Raw genomic sequence first — 15,634 nt, forward strand, 5'->3', positions numbered from 1 at the left:
TCTCTTTCCCTTTCCCTTTACCTTCCAAGAGGTTGAGGTAAAGGAGGCCAATGAAGCTAGTCTACCTTCTCCTCCTTGCAAGGCTGCCCTCTTCTCTCCTTCCTTGAGCTCTCTTCTCCACGCTATAATCTACCACCTCTCTTCTTCTTCCTTCAACTACATCTTTCTATGACCTGCGGACGATGTGACACTTCTATCCAGATCTAGAAGGAGAATCATGGCTTTCTGTCTTCATCAAAGTTGTAGAGGACCTTGAGTACTACAAATTTTGTTTTTACATCATTGCAATCTGAGTTTTTTGTGAAAAGTTACAGCCCTTGCAAGAAGTGACGAAATTTGTTTCTGCGCACGAATTTTTTTTTGGAGCTCAACGATTTGACAGCCCAAGCATGATGCAGCTAGCTCAACGTGGAGCTGTCCATCCTCTTCATCGTTGACCTCTTCTCCAGCCCGCCATTTACTCCTTTTGCCTGACATTCTATTGGAGCTGATTCGAGCTTGATGTGAGCTCCAAACACTTTCCGACTTCTCTGATTATTGCCCGATTGTCCTTGGTGCCCGAGCTCCACTTTTGACTGACTCTCCGAGTGCTCGTGACACCTCCAGCCTCTACTTCAACATTGATGACTCTCCCTTAGTCATTTTGAGAGTCACTATGTGAGTGCTCCATCTAGCTATCCCATGGACTTTACCGACACATCTTTTGGGGCATTCCTGCCTAGCGCTTTTTTGACATTGTCATCGTCTCGCAGGGATGTGCACACGTGTGCAGTGGCTACTTGGAGGACATCTCTTATCATAAGAGATCTATTTAGAGGTCTATGTACCTGATGATCGGGACTTTTGTTTTTGATTTATTATTCCTACAGCTTGATGTATTTGGGGTCCTCTGCCCTGGGTAGTCCCCCTAAAATGATATGTATTGAGTGTTTGGTTTTCATTGAGTCTAAAGGTCCTCTGCCTTGGATAGTCCTCCTAAAAAGATGTATCGGTTTTCCTATTTTGGTGTGTGGCTTCCTAACATGTCCTGTTATGAAGCCAAGGTGGGATGTACTGTGGGAGCCATATGTATTGGCTTTGATAGGTCTCGTTATCAGGCCTGGCTGAGTTCCAGGATGTTGGTGTATTCCTAGACCTATGAGCTGGTCATGTAGCCATGCTATAACATGAGCCTCTGAGCATGTTGAGTCTCAAGCCATGAGAGTGCTTGAATCAACCTCTGAACATGCTCAGACTTTAGCCTTTGAGTTACGTAGGGTGCATAGTTTGATGACTGTCACTTCATGTTCTCTGTTCTTGGTTCCATTCCAGTAGTCTCTCACCTTGCCTTCATGGGGGGTGTTGGAATATGAAGCCAAAGTGAGTCTAAAATGAGTGTTTTATAGTCTAGTGAGTCCTAAACATGCCACATGTCATATTGGGAGATATCCCATAGACATTGTGACTTTCTAGAGTCTAATGGCACACTTTATAGTGTTGTACTTGTCTATTGTCTATCACATCAGTCAACATCAAGCTATCTACATGTGAGTATTTTGGTTATCATTGCCTAGCACTTGTCCTTTCATTTTCTTTCCATTTTGCCTTTCCATTATGCTTTCCATATTTCCATTCCGTTCCTAGTTAGCTTGGCATTCTCCTACCGCCATGTCTCTTCATCCTTCCTGCTTGAACTTCTCCACGAGCAATGAGTTGGAGGAAAGAGACGTCATAATGATAGAGATGGAGCAACAAAAAGTGAGAATAGTTCAGCTCATTTGGAGGAGAGGAGGCAGAGAGCAGCAATGGCACGCATCTCGTAGGCAATGAGCAAAAATGGCGGGTGTATGGGCAGGTTGTACAGATTGGTACGGCACAGCAAACGAGGGTAGTAGTCCCGAGAGCATTACGGAGGCCTGGCGGGAAGATTGTAAGGGCTGGCACAGTTCGTACGGACTGTGCGGACTGTGTACGCCAGGCTGTGTGGCCTGATTTGCAGCTGATGGCGAGGCTAAAGAAGCAGATCTTGGCAAAGCATTTGGAGCTGAAGGGGCAGTTGATGGCAAGGAACCATGGTGAGGCTAAAGGAACGGTTGATGTAGCTCCAACAGCTCCCAAAGGTGAGGCTAAGGGAAGGGAGACTTGGAGGAGAGGGGAGATTCCATTTGCGGGCTTTTCTCATCCTCTAGGTAGAGCAAGAGGAAGGGGAAAGTGGAAAGGAGTCTTTGATACCACATGAAGGCACATGGTGGAGAAGAAAGAGAGAGAGAGGGTAGGCTAGGGAGAGAGATAATGATACTCAAAGAAAGACATAATGAAATGGAAATGAAATGACTAAGCAATGAACAAATGAAAGTACTCACATGTAGACCAAAGAGCTTGCAGCTTGATACTTGATTGATTTGACACTGACAAGTACAGCTCTTATATAGAGAGCACTCTTTTTTTTTTTGGGGTGAAATCTTTGATTGATTATATTACATGAGTAGCAACCTCAAAACAAGGTGCTACAATTACATCAACTGAAAATTTCAGTATATGCCAAAAAGACCTCATGATCTATGCAGCAGGTCTGCAAGCAATCAAAGAAAGATTGCTGCAGAGAACGCCTGAAAAAGCCAAACAGAGAGAAAGTAGGATCACGAAAGACTTTACAATTCCTATATGTCCATAAAGTACACAAACACATATGAACACCAATGCATATGGGATAACTCCAATGTGACATGTGGCATCCATAGGACACAATAGACACATATGAACACCAATGCATATGGGATAAATCCCAATGTGACATGTGGCATCCATAGGACACACTAGACTAGGACTCACTAGAACACAGCAAACTGACTCATCTTGACTCCATTTCCTAACAAATCTTGTGATAATCCTAGGAAGTGAAAACTCATCATGAAGGTGGTATATGGTGCTTCATCTCCATGTAAATCCAGGATACCAAGGCCAGGAGGGGCACAAGGCGATTCTTTAGGTTGGGAGGACTCAATCGGAGCAAGAGATGGGTAGTCTCCTCAAAAGTGAGTTCATAAACGGTAACTTATTGAGTCTTGAGACCTAGTCTTGCTTAAAATCAATACCAAACATGCATGCGGATTGGAATGAGGTCAGTAATGCAGACCACCATTGCCAAATTTTGGAGTTTCATATGAATCTCTCCACCTGATCTTTGAGTAATAGCTGCAATGAGATTGCAGGGATTTGCTGTGAGGGACCCTCTCTCTAGACCACGGGTAACTGTGAAAGAGCAGTAATGCAGACAGGAAAGCTTCCGACATTGTCAACAAAGAGATGACAATGCCAAGAGGGGGACAGGAAGAGACAAGGTTCATGGCAAGGGTTAAAAACCAGCCAAAGGGACAAGGGGAAAATTGGAAGGGGAGGGGTGTGGGGGGGAATGGAAGGGCAAGGGCAGGGTCATCTAGGAAAAAGAAAAGGTGAGTGAAGAGAAGAGTTGAGGATGGGAAGAAGAAGAGGGCCAGGTGCTTCCAGAACCAGGGGATGAGAAGGGGCTTGGAAGGGTGGTGGGAGAGTATCCTCCTGAGGACAGAGAAGCGGAGGGGCAGAGGAGGGCTGGAACATTGTGCGGTAGGGAGGTACACCCTGCCAGAACAGGTGGATCCATCGGGAGAAGTGGAGAGGCTCAAGGGGGACGTGAAGAAGCCTGTAAGGGGGAGAGGCCTATAGGAGGGACTGTGAAATATCACTGGAGAGGTACACCCTACTGCATCAGGAGCAGGAGGGGGGAGCAGGTGGAGAGGTGGAAAAGAGGGAGGGGGAGGGGGCAAGGGAGGCTAGAAAAGGGGGATCGGGAGCTTGGTCATGCTTTCCTATCCCAACCATGTTGCACAATGGTCCTTTTTTTCCTGCATTCTTGTACATCTTCTCCAGCGGATCGAATTCCCAGCTTTCCTATGGGGTTGGTGATTTGTTCTTTTTCATAGAAGAGTGGGGGGAAATCCTAAGAATGCTCTGCAAAATGTGATACAAATTATGGTCATTGAGGGAAATTTGTACATTTCATGATAGGAATTTATTTTGGTTTGATTCAAAGCATTACTTACACATGGATATCATAAGATAATCTATTAAAGTTTGCAATTTTCAAGTTTGTCACATGTTTTAATGCAGACAGAAAAGCCATACCAGTCATCAGCACAGCTTTTGAAAGCAGGAGTGATATGCAGATACTGTGGGGTAAAATGGATTTCAAATGAATTTCTTTCTTAGTTGTAGGGGAAAAGAGAAAAATAAGAATACCACATTTTTTCCCCTAAAATAATTTGATACTGGAATAATGTGAACAGGAAAATTCTGACATGCAGTATCCTGAGTTGAAGTTCAAAGTTGTTCCCAAGAAGGTCAAAGACCAGTGTGTTGAAACCATAGAGATTAACGTCCATCCTGGAAATTCAGCATTCCCATCTGATTTTTGGAGCTTCATTGACAGGAGTATGGAACACGGACCAAGTCCCAGGCTTTCACGACCACTTCTACCTATTGAGGTTGAGTCATGAATTATATGCTACCACTGACCCGAATCTTCAGTAGAAATTATTAATCTCTCATATTTGAATTTATGAATTTTCCAGTTCCATCTCTGCATTGAAATACAGGATAAGCGGTTAGATTTCTGATGTTGGAATATTTTGGCGCAATTGTGAAAGTATTTAATGGTTTTAATGCTACTTTTTAGGCTCTCAGAATTGTGGAGAAAATGTCAAAGGATACAATTAAAAACATTGGATTTATTTCAAAGCCTCACGCTTTGCTTTTGAAAGAGTTCCCTGTACCTCCAAACTGCCTGAGGGTTGTGGAGGGAGATAAATCTCAGTTTCCTTTAAGGAAACTAGAATATGTAAGCAATTATCACTTCAGTTGAATTATTCCAAAATATCCTTCCAAAATATCCATGAGGATAATATCTGTTTTAAGATATGTCTGCTTCATTTCCAACGTACATGATCACAAGCTTTCCATTTTCTGCATTCCTGTGCTCATGCATGCATCTGCTGAGTACAGTTTCCTTCTGGTTTGATTGTCCTCTCTTTGCAGAGCCTACGAACTCGAAAGATTGCAGAAGTATTGTCCAAGAGCAATGCATTTAAACATGCATGTCCAGGATTTTATTCCACACATCAGGAGTGCATTGTTCTCCAAGCAAAGATTTCCGAGTATCTCAGCACCTCCAAGGTATTTTTTTTTTTTCGAGGAATAGATTTCTATAAGTATGAGAGAAAACACCAAGAGTAAATCACCCAAGGGAAGATGACATTTTGAGGAATAAGTATGAGAATAAACACCAAGAATAAAGCACCCAAGGTACATCATGCAGAGCATGAAAGAAGTCATGGCATCAAAAGACCATATAAAACCTGAAAAATCCAAGACTGTGGCTGAAAGTTCCAGACCATGCCAAATAAGACTCAAAAAAGAAAGGTACTGTTTCTCCATTCCCTGAGAAAGAGCCTCCTCCTAATTGAAACTGCTCTAGGTGGCCCCTGCACCTGGACCATTTGTGCACCCTATGGACTGACATTATCCAACTTTGATGGCCATGGGTGAACCTGCACCTGACTCCTTACATTTACTCCTCCAATTGTGCCAGGCAGTGATCCTAGCAATGATCTCCCAACTAAGCATCTGCAGGCCTGTACTGAGAGCGATGAACAATGTCCAAGCTGCATACCTGAAGTTAATGAGACTGCACCTTGAAAAACCATGATGATGCATGGCTTTATAGTCTTTGACCAAAACAGACCATGTAAAAGGATTACTTCAGTGCATTGGAATGACTATGCGACTCGCTACTTGACCAAGCAACCATGTGGTTGCTAGAGGTGACAATAGACAAGGCTGACATTCGAGGCGATCTGACCCGCTGGAGGCCACTTTTTTCGAGCTGCAAATATGGAGGTGCACTTGGAGGAGGGCTAGTTGTGTCAACCAACGTGACAATGATGAAGGACTTGGAGGGGACAACGACCAGACAAGAGGACCAAGAGGAGTCGTACACATCTAATCTGGAGGCACGGACACTCTACGTGATGTGGAAGCTCACAAGCAATATGGCGAGGTCTCAAGTTGCTATAACTTTACGTATCTGATACAGATCTTACAATTACAGAGGATCTTCTAGGAATGACCTATGAGGTGGAAAGGATTATCCTACCAAGGAATGCTCAAGTAGGCCCACAAGGGCAAACAGACTGTCGTCAAATGATGCTACAACCTTTAAACCACTTTAGGAAGATATGCAGGCACCTTTTCCACCATCATGGTTGCAATCATGCCATGCTCTCTGTCTTTTCTGCCACAATTCTTGAGCGAAGACTGCTTCATGACGATGTTCGTCCAAGGTTTTTTTTTTTTTTCCAAGAAAAAGACTTCTATTAAGTAAGAGAAAAAACCCACGAGAGCAAGCTCAAAGCGGAATACATCATGAAATCATAAGGATAAATAAAAAAACCCCCTCAGAGTGAGGTGGAAAACAACCAAGGCTGAGGCTGAAAGTGCCACCTCAACCCTATAGTAGTCTCAGAGAAGAAAGGAGAATCCTTCCATTCCCTGAAGAAAGAATCCCTCCTAGCTGAGGCTGCGCGGGAGTCTCCCTGCATACCCGTCCATACGGCCATCAAAGTATGTACGGTGTCTGTCCAGATACTAGCCAATGTGTGCAAGGGATGAACCTGAGTACCCTCCAAGCCCTTTGTCCATTTGGCTCTCCAGATATGCCAGGATGCTATGCTCGCTAGAATCTCCCAAGAAGTATCCACAGAGGCATGTACAGCTGTAAAAGGAAGGTGTGGTACCACATCCAACGAACAGGACTCAATTCGATGACATTGAACTGAAATGGCTCGAGAGGAGTCAACTCTCTCATAGAAAACCTGAGGTCCTGTAAGAGAAAGCCAAGCCATTGAGCCCCATGTCATAAAAAATGGGGAGTGGGCAAAGTGGCTGAAAATCCTGGCTACCCCAATCCAAATCGTCCTCGCCTGTCTGCAATCCCATAAGTAATGCTGAATAGTCTCTGAAGCAGAAAGGCATCGAGGGCAAGTAGGGTCGGCTCTGAACCTGGACCTCCAAAGGTTCACTGCAATCCCACCATGGATAGAAAGCCAAAAGAAGATAGTGATCTTTCTATTCCTGTGGGATTTCCAGAGTCTCCTCCAGAAGCACCTCTGTAGATCCGCAGTGATATCAAAAGTCTCCCAATGAGGAACTTTGGAAGGTCTCCAACCTCTACTACTGAGCGAAGGGGATGCTCTTCTCTCGATGCCCTGCGTCAATCCACTCCCACTCTCTGGGGTCCCACTGCAAATACCTGATGGGAACTCCTCCATAGAGCCAGAGCCTCCAAGACCCGGTGGCCGGGGGTCTGGGTCTAGGAACCACTCTGAATCTGATCCCTGCACCAAAAGACCTACAGCCCTGATAGGCTAAAAAGCAGACTGAAGGAAGATGTCCTCTGTGGACCTGAGCAATCTGCCACCATCCTGGACACTAAAAACCAAAGCATCCTCCTATGCATCTCGAAAGGCCAAAACCTGAAGCGGAACACCGCCTCGAAAAAGTACCTGCCCAAGTGGAGGAAGTAAGTGGCATATCATCTGTGTCTACCCAAACCTCTGGAAGGGCTGCCTCAATCTGCAAGATCCTCCCTGCACTCCCTCTGAGATGTCCTGTCAACCTTGATTTGGTCTCCTCTGGAAGCCTGCGGAAAGCTTTCCAAGACCCCATAGAAGATGCAGGTCCCCTCTCCCATCTGGACCACTGCATGTAGAGTGAGGCACCCAGTGGTCTGCCATGATCATCTAAAATATTGTCATTCCACATGATGGGTTGCCTATCAATCTCTTCCCGAGAGGAAGGAGGAATCCTCCGAAGAGTGCTTATGAAACTGGCCCAAGCTTTTAGAATGGCAACCATGAGAGGGGACGAAGGTGATCTGAGGTGTGCTGTGGTGAAGATCCACCTAACAATGCTCGTCCAGTCTCCTCCTAAAGAAGGTGTGCACCTCTGTATGCTGCTGATAAGAAAGTCCTTCCACGGTTCCTGCCCTGGCATAAGTCCCCACACCACCATCTTGCAAAGTAAAGCTCTGCACTGTAAATCTGGATCAATAATATTGAGACCCCCTTCCTGTGTAGGGAGGATGAGGGTCTCCCAAGCCACCCTGGCTAAGGCATCTGCTGTGCCATCAAGCCCACTCCAGAGAAAGTTTTTGATCGGTCTTCTGAGCTGAATGATGCAGTCCCTAGAACGGCACCAGCATGAACAAACAAACCAGGCCGTGGCCAAGAGCAGTTGGTTGACCACCACAACTCTAGAGGCAAGATCCAGCTTGGCTGAGCTTCAAAAAAGAAGCTTCCTTATGATGGTCTCCAAAACGGGAGCAAACTGCTGCATGGTAGAAATATCCAAGCCGACCTGGCAGCCCAAATACCTGATAGGCTCACCCCTCTGAACCCAAGTGAATCCTATGTCAAGCCCCCAAACCGGAGTGTCCTAATCACTGATCCATAAGCCATTTGATTTATGCCAATTTATCTGCGCCCTTGCTGCCAAGCAAAATAAATCCAATGCTGTCCTGAAAGAAGTGAGCGTCTGTGGAGTGGCATCCAAGTAAACTGCTGTGTCATTTGCCAACTCACTGTCAAGTAGCTCCTCTTCCCTTCTGATGGGAAGTCTCAGCCCAAAGATGTCAACTTGAGATCTAACATAGATACTCATAGCTTCGGCCACGAACAAAAAAAGGAAAGGAGCAAGGGGGCATCCCTGATGGACTGATCTCGAAATCTGAAATCTCTCACCCCTTACCCCACCAATAAGTACCTGGCTGTGGGCTGATCTGTACAAAGAGGAAACACCTCTGATCCAAGCATCAGTAAAGCCAAAGCGTACAAGGGTGCCTTCCAAAAAACCCCAATCTACTCTGCCATAAGCTTTCTCAAAATCCAAAAGTAGAATGGCAAGATTCTGGCGACTCTGCATGGCCCACTCTGAAGCTTCCCAGAAAGAAAAAATGTTATAAAAAATGCTTATGCCATGCATAAATCCCATCTGAGTGTCATGAATAAGATCAGGGAGAAGTGGCTGCAATCGGAGGCTGATAGCCTTGGCCAAAATCTTGTAACAAGTCCCTAGAAGTGTGATAGGCCTCACCTGGGACACTAAATTGTGAAGGGTTGAAAGTGCAGTCCTGAACTCTGTGTTGGTGAAAGGTGCATCGAGTAGAACATGCATGCCCGGATTCACCAACACAGGGATGCTTTGCCAAATAGCCTGTCTAGCATCCTCTCTATCATGTGTCTCAGGATCAGCAGTAAGAAGGGTGGCATAGAAATATGAAGCTATGCGTAAGACATCATGAGGCTCTGTGTGTAAAACCCCATGTGAGTCAATAAGCTGGGATACACTCTCTCTACTATGTCAGGGCCAAGAGTAGAGAAAAAGTGTTTATTGGCTCTACCTCCCATCTGAATCCAGAAGGACTCCCGTGCATGAAAGGCATACTCTGCTCTCTGATCAAGCGCAATAAATGCTGATGAGCCCTTGCTGCAGCAAGGCGCTCCTGAATCCAAGCATCTAAAGGCCATTTCTGCTCTTCCCTCTGCAAAGCTGCCAACTGCTGGCGAATACCAATCTCACGTCTGAGAATATATCGTCTCCTGGTACAAGCAACTGAGCGGTAGAAGTCGCTAATACCAGAAAGGGCAGCGGCTACATGTGATGGATATGGCGGCAGACCGGCCTCTCAAGTGAGGCTCTGAGATAGCCAGCACAACAGGAAAGTGGTCTGAAGTGGAAACCCCAGCAGCAATGCATACCGATCCACCTCTGTCTAGTGCCCAGTCATCTACATAGAATCTGTCAATGCGTGCATGAATAGGCATCTGCTACCTCCTGTTCGACCAAGAGAACATGAGGGACTGTGGCTGAATAAGAAAGGCATCATCACACCAAGTATCTCTACCACAGAAGTGAAAAAGGAAGGCATCCCAAGCTGCTCTCTCCAAAGAGTGAAGTCCGCCTTCTCTACCCCCTTTTTTGTCTGATGGTAACTCGACCATGTTAAAGTCACCTCCAATCACCCATGAATCCACAATGGGGGTCCAGGAGAGCAAAGTCTTCCACATAAGGACACGTTCCCCTCTAATGTTGGAGGCATACAGGTTAAGGATACGAACCTTACGTCCTCCAATCAAAAGAATAACCCACTGAGCTCTAGACGGAATAATGACTCCGTGTCCAACAACTAAGAGGAGAACCGACTGCGAAACTGAAATAGAAGTGCCCCCCCTGATTTCCAAGGCAGGCGACCAAAAAGTATGGCCAGAAAGCAATTTGCCTGACTTGGCACAATCTCTAGAATCCATCTTGTGCTCTTGAATAAATAAGATATCAATGGAACCCCCAGTAACACATGGATGAAGCTGATCCCGGATCAGCTGTCTACGGCGGCGATGTGGGATGCCACCTAGGCCCTATATGTTCCAACTAATAATCCTCATCGACGGGAGGATGTAGAGTGGAACACCTTACCCGACCTAGTGGCGGAAACAAACCCCTCAACAGGGGAAGACCTCCTGCTCGAGGAGGGAGGGATGGAACCAAGTGGCGGAAAATCAACAGGGGAAAGAACCCTGCCACCTAAAGAAGAAGCCCTGTCAATAGGAAACCCAATCACTGGCTCCCCAAAAGTAGCGGGCACAAACTCCTCCTTTGGGAAATCTGAACCATCTGCTAGGGCCGAAAACGAGTTCCTGTGAAGCAAGCCAGACACTGGAGTGCGAAGGTTCCCTTCTGAGGGAAGAGGATCAATAGTGTAAACCATCCCCTTCCCCCTATCCAAGGGAGGAAGTGAGGACTGCTCTCTATCCTGTGTCTGCCCAGCCGCGGAGACCTCTATTGCCTCAAGAAGAGCGTTTGGCACTACTGGATCTAGGGAAGAAGCTGCAACCAGGGAGGAGGTCGAAGCTTCAGTGTCTCGGACTGTGCAAGGTGAGACTGGAGGGACAGTTCGAGGTGAAGCAGAGTCCACTAATGTACCCTCGTGAACTGAAGCAGGGATCTGCACACGTGCCGGAACCCACTGGAGATCGTCGCATGTCCCTGAGGTAGGTGGGGGTCGAGGAGCAGGTGATGGACCTGTACCACCCCCCTGTCGAGGCCGAGGAGCAGGTGCTGGACCTATACCACCACCATCCTGAGGAGGACCGCCATGCGAAGGTCAAGGAGCAGGTGTTGGACCTGTACCACCCCTCTGTCGAGGCCGAGGAGCAAGTGCTGGACCTAAACCACCCCCCTGTCCCCCCTGTCGAGGCCATGGGGCGGTAGCTGTACCAGAGGGCTTCTTGGGCCTTTTCTTCTTCCTAGGGCAATCCCTGGCAAAGTGTCCAATGGTCCTGCATATCCTGCACTGGTCCTGTCTGCCTGAAATCTCTACTCTCTGGCGAAAAAAGGAACCATCCGGGCACTGGATCATAACATGGTCCATCTTGAGGTTAGGATCCTTACAGAGGACCCTAACTCTAGGTACCCCATCGGCCTTGGTTGCCTCTGCTACAGTCAATGGCAACCCAGGGAGGGGTGGGATCTTAGCAACTGTGCCAAAATGCTCCCCAATAACAGAAAGAAGTCGATGGTAAACCTGGGGAAGCCCGAGGAATCTGATGAAGAGCGAAAAGATTTCCTTATCTGCCTCCACTAGGTCGAAACCAATATGAAAGGCTTCAAAGAAGATCTTCCTGTGTCCCAGGTGTAAAAACTCAGCCTTGAGCACAGTGCTCGCAGCCTCTGGAGTGTCAAAAACAACCTTGAAAAAACCTCGTCCCAGAAGATGAACATCTAACAATCGTGGAGTGAGGTCTAGGGGGAGAGCCGCAAGCATCCAGTCTCTGGCTTGGGATCTGGAGGGGTGAGACCCGAAGATGCGTGCTAGCAACGTGGTAGAGCATTCAATCTCTACATCCTTCTTGAGCTGCTGCAACTCGTCTTTAGAAAAGGTAATAGTTTTCGCGGCCGGTGGAGGTGGAGTAGGATTGGCTGACGGAGTATCCATCGCCAATCGAGGTGAGGAGGCCGACTCTAACAATTTGGAGGCTCCTTCCGCTCCAAAAAAGCTGCGGGAGAAAGGGGCCTAGAAAATAGGGAAAGGAGGTGAGGAGGGAGCGGGGGGGAGGGGCTAGAAGGGGAGGGGTAAAGGGGAGAGGCTGAGAGGCTGAAGGGGAGGGGGGCAGGCTGAGAAGGAGGGAGGGGGCAGGCTAGGAAGAGGAAAGGGAGAGGAAGGAGAGGCAGGAAGGGGGCGAGCTAAGAGGCAGGGAGGGGGAGGGCTGAGAGGGAGAGGAGAGGGAGATGAAGGAGAGGGAGGGGCAGGGAGGGGCAGGGAGGGGGCGAGGAGCAGGCTGAGAGGGGGAGGAGAGGGAGCGGGGAGTGAAGGGAAGGGGGAGGAGATGGAGAGGAGGGGGCGGGCTGAGAGGCAGAGAGGGGGTGGAGAGGCAGGGAGGGGGCGGGGGAGCAAGCAGGGAGGAGGCGGAGAGGCAGGGAGGGGGCGGGCTGAGAGGCAGGGAGGGGGCGGAGAGGCAGGGAGGGGGCGGGGGAGCAGGCAGGGAGGGTTGAGAGGCAGGGAGGGGGCGGAGAGGCAGAGAGGGGGCCGGGGAGCAGGCAGGGAGGGGGCGGGGGAGCAGGCAGGGAGGGGGCGGGGGAGCAGGCAGGGAGGGGGCGGGGGAGCAGGCTGAGAGGGGGAGGAGAGGAAGCGGGCTGGAAGGGGGCGGGCTGAAGGGGAGGAGGGGAAGGGAGGGAGAGGGAGGGGTTGAGGGCAAGGGAGAGAGGGAGGGACGGGCTGAGGGAGAGGGTGCAGCAAGGGAGCGGGGAGGAGCAGCAGCTCTGTCAGGGAGCAGACATTCTCGTCCAAGGTTTTGAGATCCCATAATCTCTCAGGTGTACATGTCTCCAAGTTATTGTCCATCTCTGCCATGACTCTAGTAGTCTTCATGTGAAACTCATAGGGCATAACTGCCTCGAGGCCGTAAACTAGTTGGAATGGTGAGTATCCAGTGCTGGCCTTGTATGTTGTCTTGTACGCAAAAAGAGCGGCTGATAGTAGAATATCCCAATCCGCCAAGGAATGAAGACATAAACGAGCCACAATATGAGACATGGTCCGATTGGAGCTCTCAACCAAGCCATTGGCTCGAGGGTAGTGTGAACTAGATGTCTTGTGAAGGATTTGGAGTTGGGTGATGAGGTCAGCAATGACATCATTGAGAAAATGGGTACCTCTGTCACTCATCAATTCCATGGGACATCCAAACCTAAAGATGATTTGATCATACAAGAATGAGGCAACGTCTTAGCCTCCACCCACTTTCTGCCATAGTCTGTAGCAACGAGGGCGTACTTATTCCCTCTTCGAGTGGCTGGAGAGATGGGTCCAACAAAGTCCAATCCCCATCTATAAAAGGGTGGTACAAGGCTGGATGGGTGAGGGGGAAGATAATCCCGTTGCTTAGGCTTTGGTCCACCTCTTTGACAGAAGTCACATTGGCGTCATGAGCATAGCAGTTTTGGAACAACTTTGGCCACCACAACCCTGCGCGCTTTATCTTTCTAGTAGTGGCCTTTGGTGGCATATCACCAACCCCCATGCCTGAGTGAGATTCCTCAAGGATAGCTTGTGTTTCATAAGGGAGCACGCACCGTCTTTAAATGTGGTCTTTCCCCAGTTTGTACAATTGACCTGCAATCAACTTAAAGGGGGCAGCTTGAATGATCCTCTTATGTTTCTCTATTGGAGTCATACTGGGAGGGAAGCCACCTGTGGACAATAAGTGTACTAATGTTGGAATACCATGGTGGGAAGCAGCCTCCCGCAAACAAGCATTCATCATGTAGTGATGTCAATCCAAAAAGGCTTGCATCGGGTAATTCATATGTAATATCACTGGCAGGTTCCCCAGAACTTAACCTGGACAAGTGGTCTGCAGGTTGATGCATTCTGCCAGCCCTCACCACAATGTCAAATTCAAATTCCTAAAAAAGAAGAATCCATCTGCTTAACTGCCCGCCAAGAGTAGGTTTATTCTATATATATGTAAGAGCTTGATGATCAGTGATGAGAACAAACTTGTTTCCCAAGAGGTAGTGATGTTACTTAGTCATGGTATAAACCATGATGAGACTCTCCCTAGTAGTGGTACTGTAATTGCGTTCTGCTCCATTAAGTTGTCGGCTAGCAAAGTAGACTAGCAAGTCAATACTGTGGTCTTTGTTAGGCTGAGCCAATATAGCACCAACCGCCCATCCACTAGCATCCACTTGAAAACACGAAAAATGACATCCCAATCTAGTTGTCTGAGAATTGGTGCCTTCACCAGGTGGTCCTTTAGATTATCAAATGCTAGTTGTTGGGGTGTGGCCCAAACAAAAGAGCGGTCCTGTTGGAGAAGTTCTGTCAGCGTAACAATGATATCCGCATAGAAGTGTACGAACCTCTTGTAATATCCCACATGCGGCACCCCATTGAGTGACAAATGTGGTCTTTGGTTGATCCTGTTCTCTGACTCAAACTTGGTTGTAACCACTATATCCAGTTGTAACCACTATATCCGTCCAAGAATGAGTAAAGCGCATTACCTGCCACCTTCTCCAACACTTTATCTGTGAAGGGAAGGGGAAACCTATCACGTCGTGTTGCAGCATTCAAACTCTTGTAGTAAACACATACCCTGAGTTTGCCAGTCTCTCTTTTGGACACAATGACAATCCCGTTGAGCCAATCTGAGTAATCTACTAGGTAGGCTAACCCTGCTTGCTCCATTTTTTGTATATCAGCTTGGACTGCCTTGCCATAGTTGGGATTCATGCGGTATTGACCTCTAATCGCGGGGTCTGCATCTGGGTATAAGTTGATGCGATGCTCCATGAATTCAACTGGCACCCCCTTCAGATCTTTGTAGGATCAGGCAAATACATCCGCAAATCATGTTACTGCTACTAGAAGATAATCAGGAAAAAATCAGTTACTGCTACTAGAAGATAATCATGTTCCCAAACCCAACTGGCTATTTTCAAATGTGGAGGTCCTCAGTCCTGATGTTGAGGTACTGTCAGTTCCTGTGCCTCATCAACGGGGGAAATGCTTTGGGATGTGGAGGTACTTGGCTCACCCATGTCCAATCCTGTGTGTGCAAGAGTATCCTCAAGGGGAAAGTCCTCCTCCACTTCTTGCAACCAAGATGGTGGAAAAGTAACTGGTGTGCTCTCTTGAGATGTAGAGTCGGTAGGTGTTATGTTCCTTTGATGCCTACGTGCTTGTCTGAGCATTCCCCTGTACGGTAAGCCTTCCACCTCATAAGTGGTTCTAGGAAGGCCTGCTATGGGGGGGTGATCCGCCTCTGATAGTTAAAGGTCAAGTAGAGCCAAGTCAGCCATGTCCTCATCTCCATATCCAGTGTGCACCCGGTGTCTACCCAAGACATCAAGCTCTTGGTGTTGATCCCGCTCAAGATCAGCCATGTCTATGTCAATTTCTACTAGAGCACCATCACGTTCAATATCTTCTCCATTATTGCTACTGTCTTCTGCATTACCATCATTGTACTCAGTAGTTTTGCCGAAAAAACAGTGCTAATTA

The 15,634-nt window shown here is 47.7% G+C and overlaps 1 protein-coding gene across 1 annotated transcript in view; it reads left to right on the top strand.

Moving 5' to 3' along the window:
* The first annotated feature begins 1,647 nt into the window (after positions 1–1,647).
* The window catches only part of LOC147892863 (DNA-directed RNA polymerase IV subunit 1-like), a 155,049-nt gene continuing 141,062 nt past the window's right edge, over positions 1,648–15,634 (top strand). The window contains exons 1-6 of the mRNA XM_087386802.1: positions 1,648–1,737; positions 1,835–2,071; positions 4,126–4,191; positions 4,302–4,499; positions 4,691–4,852; positions 5,050–5,187. Coding sequence (XP_087242928.1) covers positions 1,648–1,737; positions 1,835–2,071; positions 4,126–4,191; positions 4,302–4,499; positions 4,691–4,852; positions 5,050–5,187 — 891 coding nt within the window. The remainder of the gene's footprint in view (positions 1,738–1,834; positions 2,072–4,125; positions 4,192–4,301; positions 4,500–4,690; positions 4,853–5,049; positions 5,188–15,634) is intronic.

This window comes from Dipteris shenzhenensis, chromosome 16 (genome assembly GCF_047967505.1).
Source record: "Dipteris shenzhenensis isolate YYH24624 ecotype China chromosome 16, Dip_SZ_1.0, whole genome shotgun sequence".
In the NCBI taxonomy this organism is placed as follows: Eukaryota; Viridiplantae; Streptophyta; class Polypodiopsida; order Gleicheniales; family Dipteridaceae; genus Dipteris; species Dipteris shenzhenensis.